This window comes from Pteropus vampyrus, unplaced genomic scaffold, assembly GCF_000151845.1.
Source record: "Pteropus vampyrus isolate Shadow unplaced genomic scaffold, Pvam_2.0 Scaffold39, whole genome shotgun sequence".
Lineage (NCBI taxonomy): Eukaryota > Metazoa > Chordata > Mammalia > Chiroptera > Pteropodidae > Pteropus > Pteropus vampyrus.
Window position 1 is genome coordinate 10,476,027 of NW_011888820.1, and position 17,262 is coordinate 10,493,288.

At 39.1% G+C, this 17,262-nt stretch overlaps 1 protein-coding gene across 1 annotated transcript in view; it reads left to right on the plus strand.

Moving 5' to 3' along the window:
* Positions 1 to 9,676, plus strand: part of CCDC192 (coiled-coil domain containing 192) — a 191,114-nt gene extending 181,438 nt beyond the window's left edge. The window contains exon 7 of the mRNA XM_011358346.2: positions 9,390 to 9,676. Within this exon, the coding sequence (XP_011356648.2) occupies positions 9,390 to 9,676 (287 nt within the window). The remainder of the gene's footprint in view (positions 1 to 9,389) is intronic.
* Positions 9,677 to 17,262: the final 7,586 nt, after the last annotated feature.

Consider the following 17,262-nt stretch of genomic DNA (forward strand, 5'->3'; position numbering starts at 1 on the left):
GTTTTTTGTGGGTTTTTTTTTTTTTTTTTTGGAATTTATTACATTTTACGCACAGACTCCTCAACTCCAGCCAAGAAGTACTGAGTCTATAACTAGCACTGTATCTAGAGAGCTGGTAAAATTCAATGGTGCTATCACTGTCATCCTGGGGCTAATCAAAAGGAAAAAATTAAGGAACAGGGTAAGATTTAAGGAAGTAAAGAAGTCATGTGTTATGAGATATAGTTGCCCATGTAACTCAAAATTTTGCAAGCAAAAATGAGCACATCCAAGTGTCCTGTTGTCGGGAACATTAAATAGCTGTGTCAAGTCAGCAAAATCAAAATGACTTGTACCCCCTCTTCACAAACCACATTCTTTTGCATAGTTTAAACAAGTAAATCCAGATCAACAAAAATGATGAATCCTTTATCCCATCTTTCACACACACACGCCTAATTTTCATTGTCATTATCAAAAAATAACTAACCTTGCCAATACTATTATTACTACAACATCGTTTTATTTCTCAATGCCATTCAACACTAGAAACTCTAACATCTTTTGAAAAATTAATGCCAATAAACTAAATTGGCATTCCTTACTTTAGAAGAACTTAGTATGACATGACCTCTGTGCATCAGAAAGAAAAGCAGGGACAAGTCTGTTAGACGCTCTAGTGCAACATGCAGTCCAAATGATGTAAAATAATCTCTACTTTTATTCCTCTAATTGACTTCAAATCCGTGCTGATTCCACTTCAGATAAACATAGAAACAGTCCTTATTTATTGTCTCTTCTTTTCGTTCCTTTCTCATAATCTCCTGGGTCTCTCCCTCTCTTGAATTTCCTGTTTTCCTACCAGAGTCCATTTTTACCTTTTGGCCTCTGGCCAGGCTGTCAGTCATTGCGTTCATCCATCATTCTCTTCAAAGGAGCCAGACCTATTGGAGGGAACTTCAGGTCCTGCTAATAGGAAGAGGTAGGAGAGCTTCTAAAAGACCTTCCTTCTGCTTAAATTGATCCCCTCTTGGCATAACTCAGGTGCATTGCTATGCTAACAGTGTTCGTGTCGTTTTTCAAAGAACTCCTGTAGCACAATCTGATGTGATCTGAAACCCCGAAGTGGCTGGGAAGAAACCTTGCCCAGAAAGGGAGCTGCGAGCTAAGTTAACCTATGCTGTTATACTCTCACCCTAGTAAAACACTTTGCCCTAGTGGTGTAGATAGAAGGTGGAAAACAGCACTGCACTCTGCCCACCAGGCAGTATCCGGCCACTGGGGATTTCCCCCGTCTCCCACCACATCAGTCCGTATTTATGTTGTGGCACCATCTTTGAGATATCCTCACTTCTCTTCCACACACGCAACCCTACCAACCTCCCCAAGCTACTCCCAAGTTTTCACACATCTTTCTGTGATAATAATCTCATGAGTCTTTGTGGACATATTAGCTGACTCCAGCAAGCTCCAAGAAGAAAACCCTGGACTCAGACCTGCAGAAGGGGATTCGCTCTCTCCCTGCGTAGTGGTGATAGCTGTTAAACTCCCCTGGAAGCTGGGGAGTCACTGTGCTTCCACCCCAAGGCATGATCTCTCCCTTCCTCTTCCTCTCACACACTCCCTTTTCCACTCACTTTTCATGGGAAAGAAAAGAGAGACTCCTCTCCAGACCACTTGTGAGGAAAAGGATTCATCTATCCAGGGGGAAACAGAAGCAGAAGCAGAAGCAAAAACAAACTGCTCATTTTCTCTGGATATTCTGGAGATAATTTAGCCAGGTTAGAACTGGCAAGATGCTGTTGAGCTTTAAGCTAATTAAAGAGGAGTGGGTGCCACAAGGACCATGGATGCAGTCAGTCAGCGAGCAACATTTACAGTCAGAACCATATCAGGTAACAAGGGAGAGGTACAAGGAGTACGTTAGATGTGCTCTCTCTCCTCCTGCTGTGAATACTGCAGCCTTGTCAAGAAGAAGCTTCCCTGGGAGATTTCTGGTCTACCTTTTCAGATTTGGCCAAAAGCTTAGTTCCCCATACCTATAGTAGGTCAGTAGAAATTCTCCTGTAAAAACCTGGCTGATCATCAGAATTATCTGGAGGGCTTTATAAAAATATAGATTTCCAGACACCCTCCTAGATTCACTCAAGCAAAACTTCAGCAGTGAGGCCTTGGATTCTCCGTATAGATGAAGTTTCCAGGTGCCCACTTGGAGAACCATTTTCATAGCTAATAGAATCTAAGTCATAGATGTGGAAGAGACCTATTCTAAATTTTCCATTTTTCTATTAAAAAAGAAACCTTAAACTCAGAGTTAAGTGCAAAGTTATACAATTAAATCAGTTTATTATCTGAAGAAAAATGTAATAGTGAAAAGCTTTGTGTGAAAAAAAAAATATGTGTCTGGGGAGAAAATCGAAAAACCATTGTAATAATACACCAATTGAAACCTTTTGCCCAGCCACTGCTATGGTGATTTGTATCATATATACACTTAATTTTCATTCATTTGTTCACTTAACAAATGTACTGAGTGCTGCTTTAGGCACAGAGGATATAGTAGTGAACAAAACCATCAAAAAGTTCTGTCCTCATGGAGCTTTCCTCATTCTAGTATGAGTTAGAGTCTGCCAACAGAGTAGTCAGATATAGCATGTCAATAAAAACAAAGCAGGAAATAGGATTTGATGTGTTTAGCAATGGAGGTCAGGTTGAAGTTGTAGGCACGATGGCTGGGAAAGGCTTCGTTGTGTGAAGGTGACTTTGAAAAGGCCTGTAGGAATCGAGGGAGCTAGCCATGAATGTATCAGGGGTACAATTATCCAGGCAAAGGAAATAGCAAGTGCAAAGGCTCTGGGGTGGGGACATGCCTGGTCTGTTAGGAATGAAGATAGTGGGAATGTAGCAGAATGAATGAGGAGAGGAAGAATAGATGTGTCAATGAGGTAAAGGGGCGCCAGATCACATAGGACCTTGCAGTGTAAGCACTTGTGTGTCTAGTCTGTCTGAGATGGAAAAGTATTGGAGGATTTTGGACAAAAGAGTGTCAAGACCCAACTTATATTTTAATGAGACCTGTCTGTGCAGCATTGAAATCAGACTGAAAGAGCAGTAACAGAAGCAGGGAGGCCAGATATGAAGTTATTGCAGTGCTTCAACCACAAGATGAGAGAATTAACCTCTTCGATATGTGTTAAGCCTGGGCATCACAGTGTGTTTAAGCTTCGGAGAGAAGGTAGGAAGGAGGCTAGGAATCTGCAGTGCCCTCAGTCTGCTTAGCTCCCGTGTCTTACAACGAAAGCATCCTTCCACCCACCACAAGAGTGATGCTAACGGTTAGAGATGAGGGATTCTCATCCTACCTGGTCTCCAAACATTAATCAAGTCCTCAAAGCATCCACACCAGCCACACCCTTCACATTGGTTCTGGAGACTGGTGAGGGCACAGCACCTGCTTGAGGCCCAATAAACTTGAAGCAATAAGCGCTTCCTACATAGTCTTTCTCTCTCTCTTCTTGTTTTTCATAAGCGTTTTTGTTGTTGTTGTTGTTTTGATTTGTTTTGTTTCACTAAGTGTTCTATAGGCTCTCTGATCTCATTGTTCTCCAGGGCACTTATTTCCCCATGTTATTAGGGCTGCAGCCTTTCCATCATAGTTGCAACTAAATATCCTGCTTCCTCCAAAGCATTTATTAAAATAAACAGAAATTCTCAAGCTCTTAGTTATGGGGCTGTTGGGCTCTTGCTAGGTGAAAATATATATTTACTCCAGGTGCCACTGCACCTCAACTTTTTCCTTTTAAACATAATCCTGTTATAATAATGGTCATCATTATGAAATGGAAAGTTTTGTGATATATATGGAAAATTCCTAGCAAATATCACACTGTATTTTAATTCTTCTAACTGGCCAAACTTATTTGCCAATTAAATCTGTTCTTATAATGCTGCTTATTTTTTCCAAATCGACAAACACTTGCCAACTTCAGATGTATTCTAAGTGTTCACAGCATTAGTGGAAAGAAATTGAAACCCTTCAAACTCGATCATTTGGCACCAGAGAGATTGGTCTCTGTACAAATAAAAACATTGACGTGGGAGGGTAGAGAAATCTTCAAGAAGTAAGACTAATCTGATTTTTAAGAAGTAAAATATTTGTGCTATAAGAATGCAAAAAATAAGTGAATCATTTATTCCAGAGAATTATTGTTCTCAAATGTCATCATAAAAGTCTAGAGAAAGAGAGAAAACTAGGAAGGTTTTTGTCGTCAGTTTTTTATGCAAGTAGTGAGAGGGATATATTTACAAATGCCAGTTTTCAAGTCCAAGTATGGACTCCCTGTGGTTACTGAGAAATATACACAGCTTTCAAAACCAGCATGAAGGTGAGTCAGAGTGATGGGCATTTGTACAGAGGAGGAAGCTGACATAGTCTTTTAGGTCAAACAGTAATCCTGGGTGGCTCTGGTGGAATGAGATATTTAATCACCTCACCGGTAAGAGTCTTTCTTCTCAAGTAAATAGCTGGCAATCTTGGTCATTAGTTTGGAAGGCAGAGAGAAAAGTAAACGTTCACAAGTGAGTACCCAGCAGAGGTGTTTGTTTAAGCTAAATCCTGAATGTCCTGTAGGCCCTAATTTAGTGCTGCCTCTTTCCTGCACAACTGTGGAGCTGCGACCGTAGGAGCCAGCACTGCATCTGATTCATCCTCCATGTGTGTTCTTATGCCCCAGTGACTAATTACCAAGTGAACGAATGAAGAAGATGACCATGGAGGATGCTTGAGACCACACTGGGAACAAGTGTGCTTCCCATTGCTAGAGGTGTTTTAATCAGAAATGAGATCAGTGGTTCTCAGCATTCTCCGCTGAGTGAACACTTCTGGGTTGTAGCATGAGTGAAGGGATTAAAATGGAACACCCTTTTTAGAAATAAGTATTTTGAAAATCTAAAAAAAGCTTTCTAGCCATTCACTGGGCCACCCTTCGGCACAGTAGATCTGTTTACAGTAAACTACTAACTTCCCGGATTCACCAGGCAGTATTTTCACATGTTATATTTTCACATCTCCTTTCTCTGATTAGCAAGTTGTAGCCTGCTCTCCTCACAGTCTGACCATCACAACCTTCCAATCCTATTCGATATCTCTATAACAACATGGAGCTGCATGATGGCAAAAGGCAAATTCTATTCATTGATTACAATTGGCAGCTGACCTATGAAAAGCTTGGGAGACACAAATGTCTGAGAGCCACTCGCTTAGAAAATCATCAATTAGGGACATTGCAGAAATAATTCCTGTACAGGTGAGACCAAATCACTCCCAAAATGCACATTCCAACTCTAAATTTCTAAGCTACTCCTTAAACTATAATTACCTCTGCTGTGAACTCTGTTGTCATTTTTGACATAACTCTCCTGTGGCACTTTGCTGAGAGCATAAAGGAACTTAGGGTATGAATAATGAGAATCTGGAAATGGCCGAAGGCAAATGTCATGATTTCTTCTGGGCCTTTCATCTTTCAAAGCTGACATAGAAAAGTGAGCCCAGCCTGGCCCTGCTGCAGGTAAAAGTCTCTTCTTATCTGTCTTCTTTCTAAACCTTTCTAGACCTGCACAGCTACCACCACCCCTTCTCCCGTCTCCTCTTTGCCGTGCCCCTAAGCCCTCATTCTCACTCCTGCTTCTCACCTATTTTAAGTGGAAGCAGGAAGAAGAGAAATTATGAAAACTGGTGTGTGCTTGTAAAAACCTCCATAATAGCAGCAATTTTAATGGGTTCATATGTTGACTGTGGTTAATCAGATTTGCCCTCTTTCTCTGACAGATAAGAGGAATCTCTCTTGTCTCTGGTTCTCCTTGAGCCTCTAGGTACGGGATTAAACTTTAGATTATCTGTTCAGACAACAAAACCTCATACATCAAGCAGCCACGTCCCTGGCAAGAATATCTGAGCTGCTAGTGAAAGCCTAGGAAAGACCACAGGTACTTGAGATTTGGGGACACGTAGAGCTGTCAGGACCTTAGGGACACACATACCTTCCAGATGAGGGAGACTGAACTAGGGGAGAGTAGTTCAGAACAGGTCATGTGAAGGTTACCGGTAGAATCTGGAAAACTGTGGCCCTGGGCTATTTCCAACACAAATAGGATGTAAGACTGCTGGAGTCCCCACTTTGTTGAAGTGTTTAAAACCCTTTTGATATTTGTGATGTGTTTAGAAACGGAACAATAATATTTTTGTTTTATGTGTAAAGAAGTCATTTAATAGTAAAATGTACTTGTGCGAGAAATTTCTTTTTTGGTGTATATATTCTTTAGCTTATCTCTTTATCAACATTTTTATTTAATATATAAAAGCAATAGAGTAGGAATCAAAGACGTCATGCCATCTCTCCTTTTTCAGCTTCATCGTCCTTCTCTACTCCTTTTCCAATTGTCTTCTCCCTGTGCTAGGGACTGAATTGTGCCCCCACCCCCATTCATATGTTGAATCCCTAACCCCCAACATCGCAGTATTTGGAGATGGTGCCTTTGAGAATTAATTAGGTTTAAATGAGGTGAGGTCATGAAGATGGGGCCCTCTTAATATTAGGGCCCTTATAAGAAGAAACATCAGAGAACTTGTGGTCTCTCTCTCTCCATCATGTGAAGATACGATAAAAAAGTAGCTCTCTGCAAACCAGGAAGAGAGTTCTTACCAGAACTGCACCACCCTGATCTTGGACTTCCAGGCTCCAGAACTGTGGCAAAAGAAATTTCTGTTGTTTAAGCCGCCCAGTCTATGGTATTTTGTTATGGCAGCCTAAGCTGATCAAGATACCCTGTCTTTCTTTCTCTACTACTACTGTCTTCTGAGAGGGCAGAGACAGAGGATGGAGACCTAGTGACTATAATTACCTATGTAATATCACCCTGCTGCATTTTTGCCCCTTTATCGTTAGAATTAGATGAAGAAAGTATTATACTCATATTGCATTATTTAAAACAAAAAAACTCATGACCAGTTTGCCTTCTGGAATGACACTAAACTCCTTTCGTCATTGTGCAAATTGGTAGAAATAACTTTTTCTGAGAAGAAGAGGGAAACTGAGGAAAGAGAAAACTGAAGGAGAAGTCAAAGAGAAAAGAGAAGGTGACAGACGAGCACATACAAGAAGCTCCTGAGGAAGCCCTCCGTCCCTGAGCTTCTCCAAGGCCCAGCCTTCCCGTCCTGCACGCCGTTCCTTTCCTTAGCATCTTCCCACTGCCTCCTGCTGCCACTGCTCATCTTTTCCTTCCTCTCCTATTGAAACTCACTTCAACCCACAAGAATTTATTCTCCCAAGCCCAGATTTCCCTGCCTCCATCTTCTGGGGTAACAGAAAGATGATGGTTAATGGTTGAGGATCAGTGGTCCTCCCTCCCAAATAACAATTGTCCATGTTAATTAAAGGCATATACAAGGAACACATCCACTTTGGCTTCAGAGTGTTCATTTAAAAGGAAACCCTTGCCCAGTACTATTCGGTAGAAAAATAATGAGAGCCACAAATAGTATTTTTTACATTTTCTAGTAGCCGTATTTTTAAAATTTAAAAACAAATGAGTGAAGTTCATTTTAAAAATATATTTTACCACAATATATCTCAAATATTATCATTTTAATATTTAATCAATTTTTTATATTTAATGAGATATTTCACATTTTTTTCAAACTAAGTCTTCCAAATCAAATATGTGTTTTATATTTACAGCACATCTCAGTTCAGACTACCCACATTCAATTGCTTAATGGCCACATATAGCTAGTGGCTATCATATTAGATAGCACAGCCCTGCACAGATAAAAGGAAAGGTGAGGCCCTGGCATACCAGCAGATGGGTAAGGCCTGCCACCATATAGACTCCCCATCCAGGGCCTAAAAGCACAGACCTATTGCAGAGGCAACAAACTAAATGCTCCTTTGAGATCTGAGATTGTTTTCATTGCTTTTTAAGAAAGATACTAACCGCCATCTCCTTAAATAGTTAGAAGTTCAAATGTTAAGAACAAAATTCTCCATGAATTCTTGAAAGGTAGCATATTGCTAGTAATAATTTCTAAGAGCAAAGTCTGATCTCTCCCCTCGTCATTTTTGTGAGGCCAAAGCATCCTGCCCACTGTGCAATTCAGTGCACAAACTTTCACTCTGTGATCCCTCAGGAAAGTGATGACTGCAAATTGGTCTTATTTGCTGAGAAATGGGTGATTACCTGCCTGCATGGACTATCACAGCAAAACTGTCCCATCCTTAGCAGGTGCGTAAGTACACAATAGTAGCAGGCTTTTGTATCCTGGACTAATGGTTAGGTTTCTCTCAAGTGTAGCTGTGGGGTTTGTTTTCACTGGGGGGTTGAGTAAATGCTGAACCTTCTTTCATTGGAGCAACCAACTGTCAAGACCATGTGTCAGATTCATCCATATGCTTTTGGCTTGATTGTTCCTACAATTGTACCCAAGTTCTGATGCCCCTTCCTTCTAATAGCTGACGACTGCCTTTTACATAACTCAGAGAAGTGATTTTAAAGGCGGACATTTCAGAATAAGAGTGGTAAGGAAGATGGTACTGCTAAATCTAGTAGAATGGGCTTTGCTTTCAGCAGCTAAAATTTGTGATGGTCTAAGTGAAGTTTATTTTCAAGGGTTCCTTGCTGCCAGCCACTAATCTTTCATCTATTTGTTGGAGCCTCTGTCTCCTTCCTCATTCAGGGCTTTATCCTTATCTGAGGGGCTAGCTGATAGAAATTGATAAAGGATAAGCTATTATTTCCAAGAAGTATTGGTAATTTTATTAAGAAATGGTGAAAAGACTTCAGACTTAAAAAAATGAATCTCTATGGGAGATATGCTAATAGTTTTCCTAAATCACCTCAAATTACACCCCTGCCAACTCTAAAGCAGACTCAAGTTAAGAAACTAGTCTTTTCTCATTCACTTCTCCCACAAAGAGCAATGACCTTTTTCTTTTTCTTTTTTTTTCCAGTCTAATTAAAATTCAAATTAAAGCATACTTCTACTTGATTATAGCTCTTGTGAAAGATTCTTAGGGAAAAAGATAACATGAAAATTGGGATGGCTGTTATTTGTAGGTTGGGTTTTTAAGGACAGCCCATTCCCATGGTTAATTGAAAGTTAAATATGTATAAAAAAGAGTTGGCTAAGACTGAGTTTCCTCCCTCTCCAGAGGATTCCAAGTTCTTTTTTCATGAACACCCAGAATCTCCCTTCACTGGATTCAGATTCCATTCTCAGTATATCTGACCAGATGACGCAACATCTGTGCTCTCTTTTAAGAACGTGAGAAATGAAGCTTTTCATCTTCTCTCTCTTTGAGTTCTGAGAAATTCAATTAAAACTGCTCAGATTTTCCTTTTCTTGTTTGCTTTAGAAGGCAGCTCACCAGAAGAGTCCTGTGGCAATCTCCGAACTGTGGAAGAAGGTGATCGAAAATTTAGCCTGATTATGGAGTTGTCAACTCAGGTTTCCCTTCAGACTGAGAAAATAACTCAGCTGGAAGAAGTTTTAGAGGAAAAGGAAAGGAGGATTCAGCAGCTGGAAGCCGAACAGGGGGCCCTTCCTTTTCAAGAGGTCAAGGACTCTCCAGAATGTTTACAAGAAGCCCCAATTTTCTTTAATAATAGCATTACTCCTGTGGTCTCTGATGAGGATATGTAAAGATTCCCAGTAAGAAAATAATAAAAGTTTATTAAGTATCATCTAGGTAAAGTCCAGAACCTTGGTAGGCTCCTCATTAGCAAACTCAAGTTCAAGTACATGGGTTGGTATTGGAAGGAAACAAAACAAAAGGAAGTATTCAGAAACAAACATTGAATGTTGCCCCTTTTCGCATCAGGAGTCCCATAATCTGCACAGCTGTATGTTTTCAGACAATCCTGGTAACGGTGGGAGAGGGAACATCACTAAACTAGAGAGATGGTCAGAGAAATTAGCATCATCCTCTCGCCAGAGATTTGTCACACTGCAAAGGAAGGGTGGCACTCGTTTTAGTATGCAGCTCAATTGTGAACAGAAAGCTGTCATGGAGAGCAAGCTTCAAACTGGGGAATGTTAGGGTACTGAAAAGCAGAATCATTGCTAGCTGAGTAAATAGCCATGAGGTCTGTTCTTTCTTGTCCTCTAGAATGTATTTCTTTACTGCATGTATTTCATTAACATTTAGCAAGAGTGGAAATGACATAAAACCAAAGCAATCAAAAGAAATTTAAAAAATGGATGAATCAGAGCTCCAGTCCTTTGGGGAAAGTGTCCTGGGATAGCATCTCCTTGGGAAAACACAGGACACTGATTTTTCCCTTAGGAGCAAGACTAAGACCAAAGCAAAATACACTTTTTTATTCTGATTGTACCAAGGAGCTGTGAACAGCACAAAATAATGTCAGGAAAAATTGAGAATGGGCAAAAGAATTAATGGAATAGAATGGAATATTCCTCTCTATGCATGCCCCTCAAATAAACTATTTCCCACCCAGAGAATGCAGCTAGGCACTAACTTTAAGGAAGACTTTGGTACTTAATTCTTACTGTCCTGATACAGCAGGACTCAGTCAAACAAATCTAGCTCTCCCATGACTCTAATGCTACTTCTTGATTTAATTCAACCAGTTCAACAAATACCTATTTAAACTCTTCTACCTACCACACACAATAATAGATGTTAGAAATATCATAGCAAATGTAAGAATCACAACTTTTATAATCCAGGAATTCACAGACACACAAGAGTCTCCTTAAATGTCGACACAAGAGCAATTGCAAAGGCAGATGGGAAATAGAGGAGAGAACTTGGGTGAATGTGGGTAAACCTAATTAGCACAGCTTTAGTAGAGGTTTTCAAATTTACTAAGCCTGAGTGATCGGTAAAAACGCACATTCCTGTGCTCAGGTGTATAACCCAGGAATATGCATTTTAATGAACATGTGTGGTATTCCTGATGAATGCATTCCAGCAACTACACTTTAAAACACATTGGTTTAGAGCTGGCTTTAAATTAAAAGACTATTCTGGAAGTAGAACTGCTCCTTACAAATGAGGGTGAGGAGTCTTCTATTACAGTATGTAACTAGTGTATACTCTGATTACGGATCCTGACTATCTACAAAACAGTTTCTAAACCTGACTCTTCTTATTTTTTAAGGAGATAGTTGAATTTTGAACTCATAATAGGTTTGCCAATTATATTGACTCTAGTGGTTCACCAAAAAAGAAAAAAAAAAAAAAAGACATGAGTTCTTCCTTCCTGTAGGTTCCATTTTCATACAAAACTATAATCTTCCCATATTTGTTTGTAACCTCAGTTTAACCTGAAATGTCTGTATGTACAGGTGCATCCATCATCAGAAATGGAGCCAATGTACAACTAACTCCCTGATCATGAACACACACCAACCCCAGAAAGTGAATGAAAGCACTTGTCTATGGCTCCAAAAGAAACTTTTCCATGGAATCTACTTCAGCCCTTACAAAATCTACTTCAGAAATCCCTTCTGTCTGGTTCTTCCATTTCACCTCCTCAAATCCTATGATCTCCCTTGCCCTTTCTATTTCTCCAACACCAACTAGGTTTCCCAGTTCTGCCCATTGCTTCTGACATCATGGTGAGGCTGAGGGTTGGCATGTTCTAACTGTATATTTCTGCAAGAAAGCTTTAAATCTTTCCATTTGTTAAGAGTGGACTATCTCCAAGACAATCTATCACCTTTGCAATTTTGATTTTATTATGATCAAGTCTCCATCTCTTTATTTTACCAAAGATTGTTTTAATCCCATGAGATATTAAGGGTGAGCTACATGGAAAGTAGCGAGGAGAGAAAAAAAAGTCTCATCATATCCCAGACAGGATGATGGTAACTTCTACATCAATTTCCCCCGGCTAATGCCCTCACTAGCCCTCATCAGAAAAGCAGGCTTTCAGTGGAGATAAAATAACAGACAGAACTGAAACTGCTGTTAATAATTAAATGAGCCTGTCACCTTTAAATAGTCAAAGACCAGCCACTGAAGAAGAAAGCTTCGAGGGTCATGTTACCCTGAAAAGCCATCTTTACAACAAGCTGATCCTGATTCAGGTCTAGGTTATCTCCAAATTGGAAGTGGGAAGGAGGTTTGGCCTAAAGGTGACAAGACTAATTTCTGTTACTGACATCTTAATAATAAGAATTCTTTTAATACCTTAATAATAAGAATTCTTTTAATTTTCAGGTTTATTGAGGTGCAGGGAGAGGGTAATAATAGGTGCTACTGGACTCCAAGGCGTTTCTAGGTGGAAAGTTTCACATTCCCAGCTGAATATTTATGCCGTTTTAGGCCCCCAAGGTTTAGTTCCATTTTCTGCCGTTCCTCCAGAAAATTGAGGAATATGCCTCCAGTTGTGCTAAAGGTCTGATTCAGACAAGGCGAAAATCAGATTATAGCCTCTACTCCAGGCCAAAGTCTCATTTTCTCAGAAACAGGTTAGGTTGTTGAAGTATTCTACTGATCTTTAAAATATCTGGTGTAGATATCACAAGGCAATTAGCTTTCTAATGACCCTGTTTCTTTAATAAAAATTTAGCCAATCATCAGGTTATACATCTGATTCAAAAACAACTGGAAATGCAGAAAAACATTTAACAAGGATTCAAGCTCTTCTCTAATAGTCTCAAAACATTTACAAAGATATATGTAGAGTTTTAATCTTTTTTCATCAGTTAAATTGAATATATGATATGTATAACCAATTTAAATAAATGTTGGATTTAACAATTTAATTTTACTATTGTGTACATGGGAAGTTGAAATCATAACAACAGACTTGTTAAAGACTATCAAGAAAGCAAGTCATTTGAAAAAGAGGCCAAGAAATCTGAAGGGGGTACCCTAGGATTCAATGAGGTTCAGCAAAAGCAATAAAACTATAATTCTTTCTGTCTAAATGCATTTCTGGGAAAGAATGAACTCAATTAAGTTTTCGTTATCTCCTAAACTCCTCTGTGCTTATCCCAAGACACAATCATTTGTTTCTACATTACACATTACACTGAAATAAAGAATTTTTCTTTAATGTAACAAATAGAGAAGTGTTGATGAATGTTGCAGGCGTGAGTCAAAAAATATTTATTTGGCAATTATAGAGTATATGGACTGCATAGATGAAACTATTCCAAAAGATAAAACACTTTTAAGGGACTATGAAAATCAAATGCCTGAGATTCAAAAAGTCTGACTCGTAATTTGAAAAAAGTAGACAAAAACCATAAAAATAAAAGAAAAGGTAAATTGTAAAGAATAAATAATTATAATTTTCATCTGCTATTACAACAAAATCTTTAAGATTCCACAGACACAAGATAGCTTTTTTGCTAATAGAGGAGAATCAAGTTCAAGAAGGAAATAACCTTTTGAAAATAAAAATACTATTATACTAGGACAAAGTTCACAGTAAAAAACCGGGGTGGCCACAAGATTTTGCATACCTAATGAAATTAGGCCTTTCATGGTAAAATAAAACAAAACCAAAACCAGTTCTTATTTCCAGCTTCCCAGAGAAATTGATTATCTGGAGTCAGATACTCAATACATTTCCAATAACATGAATCTGTAGCAAGACGACATTTAATTGTTTGACTATGTCCATCAATAAGGTTTACATTTGCTTTTTGTTTGTTTAACAAAGAATGACCCTTATTCTCAAATCCAATAATACTAAATCCTTTGTTTTTGGATGGAAAAATCACACAACATATGGTCTAATAAATCTTGAGTCCATTTTCCCAAATGTGACAAATAAGTTTCACCAAGTTCATTATCTGATGTCATCTTTTTCATAGAAAGATGATATCACAGGTAAAGGATGACAACATAATGGGAAAGAAAGATCTAGCTCAGCACCAGCTTTTTGCCACATGGGGTACAAACCATGACAACGGTGAATTCTAGTTAAATTAAAAAGCCGATAATATAATCTGTGACCTTGTAATAAAAAGGTGTGCCTTTTTGTTTAGCTCCTATTTGCATGAAGTTGGTATGGTGATAGTGAAAGAAACAACAAACAGCTACAGTGGGTGCCCTATAATCTTGTTAGGGACCTGCATTTGCTAATCATCAGTTATGTATATAGAAATATAATTAATATTTCCATAGCAATTTATAGTTAATTAAGACATTTTCAAATTATTATTTTATTTATATAGATTATTTTATTTCATCCTCATGAGGGAGGTTTTAGCTGGATAACTAATCCCAAGCTTATAACTAGGAAATTCCGGAACCAGGGCCTGTGGCCCCCAGGCTAGTGTAACTTTCACAACACCTCCTATCCCTGTGCAGTTATATAACAAAGACGTTCATTGTCGACACCTCTCCCTCAGGTCTGCCTTCGTTTCCGTTTACAGGAAAACAATTTTTCATAGGTGCCTTCTTTCTCAAGCTTATTCTACAACAAGAGTCATAAAGCTGTCCAGATTCAACTGGCCAACTTAGGTGGTTTAGCAGGTACAGCGTTTTGGTTTTTGTTTGTTTGTTGTATTTTGTTTTGCTTTGTTTTAAAATTAATGTCTTTTTTTTTTCTTTTATAACTAGCAATTTGTACTTATAAAAATAGTCACGGGATATAAAGTACAGCATAGAGAATAGAGTCAATAATATTATAATAACTATGCATGGTGTCAGATGGGTACTAAATTTATTGGGGTGATCACTTTATAAGATATATGTGTCTAATGACTATGTTGTACACCTGAAACTGACAATATTGTACATCAACGGTAATTAAAAATTAAATTGAAAAAGGTAATAAAGTAAATGTCTTTAAAACGGATGGGGCTGCACTCTGAAGTTTGCCTCAGGCCTCATCATTTTCTATTGTCTTATGCCTGGTTGCTTAAGACATTTATCTCACCTGTGTGGCCCTGTAGGTAAATGGGTATGGAATCCCTGCCTCACAATGTGTATACCAGATCTGATTTGGTATGTTGTGGTTGTCATCATAAATTTTAATGTCTTGAGCTCTTGATTGATCGTTTAATATATACATTTAAAATGAGTACATTACAACCTACAGACAACATTCATGCATACTCCCATGTGCATGACAGAGATCTAGAGAAAACAACTAACCAAGTTCGCTGCATCTTCCTCATCAGTTCAGGACCCTTCTAAATCTTTCTTTTTTTAACGTGTGTGCTGTGTAGGAGGGAATTCTGATAGTAAAAAGTGATTTTATCTAACATCACAAGCATAAGTTGGTAAATGACAACTACCCAAACTGGCATTTTCTAAAGGAAGACATCCCACACAGAGATGTTTTACTTGCTTAATCTACAAAACTCCCCTTTGACGTCAGTGGCATCAAATCTATTTTACAAAGATGGAAAAGCAAAAACAAGCAGTTAAGTGATATGTGCAGACATGGCTGATTCCAGCTCTAGTTGTTTTTCTCTTCTACTTAGATGAAAATGTAGGCATTAGGTCTCCTTCGAATATTTAGTGTATATGGCAATAATGCCTTAAATTTATAAAGCAAAGTAAAAAATTATGCCATTGCTTGTCCTGAAAACCCTGTGAGTTATCTGTTCCCCTTTTACAGGTGGGAAAACTGAGCTTTAGACTCTTAGAGTCCAGAACAGGTACTACAACCACAGGCCAAATCTGGTTTACACGCCATTTTTGCATGGCTGGTATTTTAGAATGGTTTTACACATTTAAATGGTTGAACAATAACAACAAAATCAAAAGATAATACTCATGACACACATATAAATTCAAATTTTGCTGTCTATAAAGTTAAGTTTTACTGGAATGCAGCCATGCAATTTGTTTAGGTGTTGTCTCTGGGCCATTTTCTTGCTACAGAGGCAGAGTTGAGTAGTTGTGACAGGAACCTATGGCCAGCAAGCCTAAATATCTGAGCCTTTACGGAAGAATTTGTCTAGAGTAAACTAAATGAATTGCTTGGAGTCATATAGCTAGTAATTTTCACAACAAGGCTTGAGCGTGGCGTTTTTATTTCAATTTGACTACTTCTTGTGATCAGAGTGTAACCGCTTTTACACAGATTTTTCTCACCTTGTCATCATAAGGAAAATATGTTACCCAGGGGTTCCCAAATCTCAGCAGACTATGGCTAAAATATAAGCTCATATGTCTTTTATTATCATGTAACAGAATCCTTTTACAGATCATTAATACATTTTTCTCCCTGTGTTTATCCCGTTCTCTTTACACATTGGCTTACTCTGTGTTCCCTCACCTACGATCCAGGAGCATTGTGTAAAAGGAGCAGCGTCAAAGAAGAAGCTGACCAGGAGCTACTTCCTTTCTAGGCTTTTGCTTCCGTAGCCTAAATCCACTGAGGAAAGGAGGGTTGGAAAACTGCATCTGAAGGGAACGTGAGAAGACAGAGATGGAGTCTCTCCAGCCCTGAGGAGAGATCGAGAGAGGCATGTGTGTCCCATCAGCAGCCAGAGCCTGTCCCTGATCCCTGGCATTGCTTTAGGAATGTAGCAGGATCTCAGAGGGATTAGCCAAATGAACCCCAAGCAGGTTAGATTCTGAGGCCTGGGACTTCAGGCCCTTCCAAGAGCCCCATACCCATAAGTGGCTCAGATGTGACCAAACAGCAGACCTGAGGGGAACAAGCTGACTAGGACAATAGGGGCTCAGCATCAAATGACAGAAGTCTCAGAACCAAGAATCCTGGCATGAAGCCAGAGAAAAGGAAGAATGAATGGGGTCAAACTTCCTGCCTCCCCAGTGGGAGAGGGGCTCAAAGTCAATATTTAGATGATTTATAGAAAATGAAAGGAATTCCTGCAGACTTGAGTTTGCAGATTGAGATTCGCATGAGTCATACCATTGAAAGTCCTCATTAAAAATGCAGATCCCAAAGCCTCCATACCTCCATCCAAAAATTCTTGCTGGGTCCAACCTTCCATTGAGTTCTGCTCCCCAAGAAGTATGGAAATCCCACCATGTTGGTGACTCAGCACCTCAGCCTGTCTTTCTCACTCTGAACCACTGCAGCTTCAGAGAAGCTGTCATCTCTTGTCACTTTCTGGTTGCCCCATCCCCTGCCCCTCAAACCTCCACTCTGATACCCTGATGAGCCCAGGCCACTACCAGAAGCATCTCCCTTAACTCCCTGAAGCATAGCCAAACCATGCTACAGTATTTAACAAAACTTTATTAAATTCTTGAGAATAATGAAGATATGGTGCAAAAAATCACACAGCTAGCTTAAGTTACTCATAGGCCTAAACTTAAG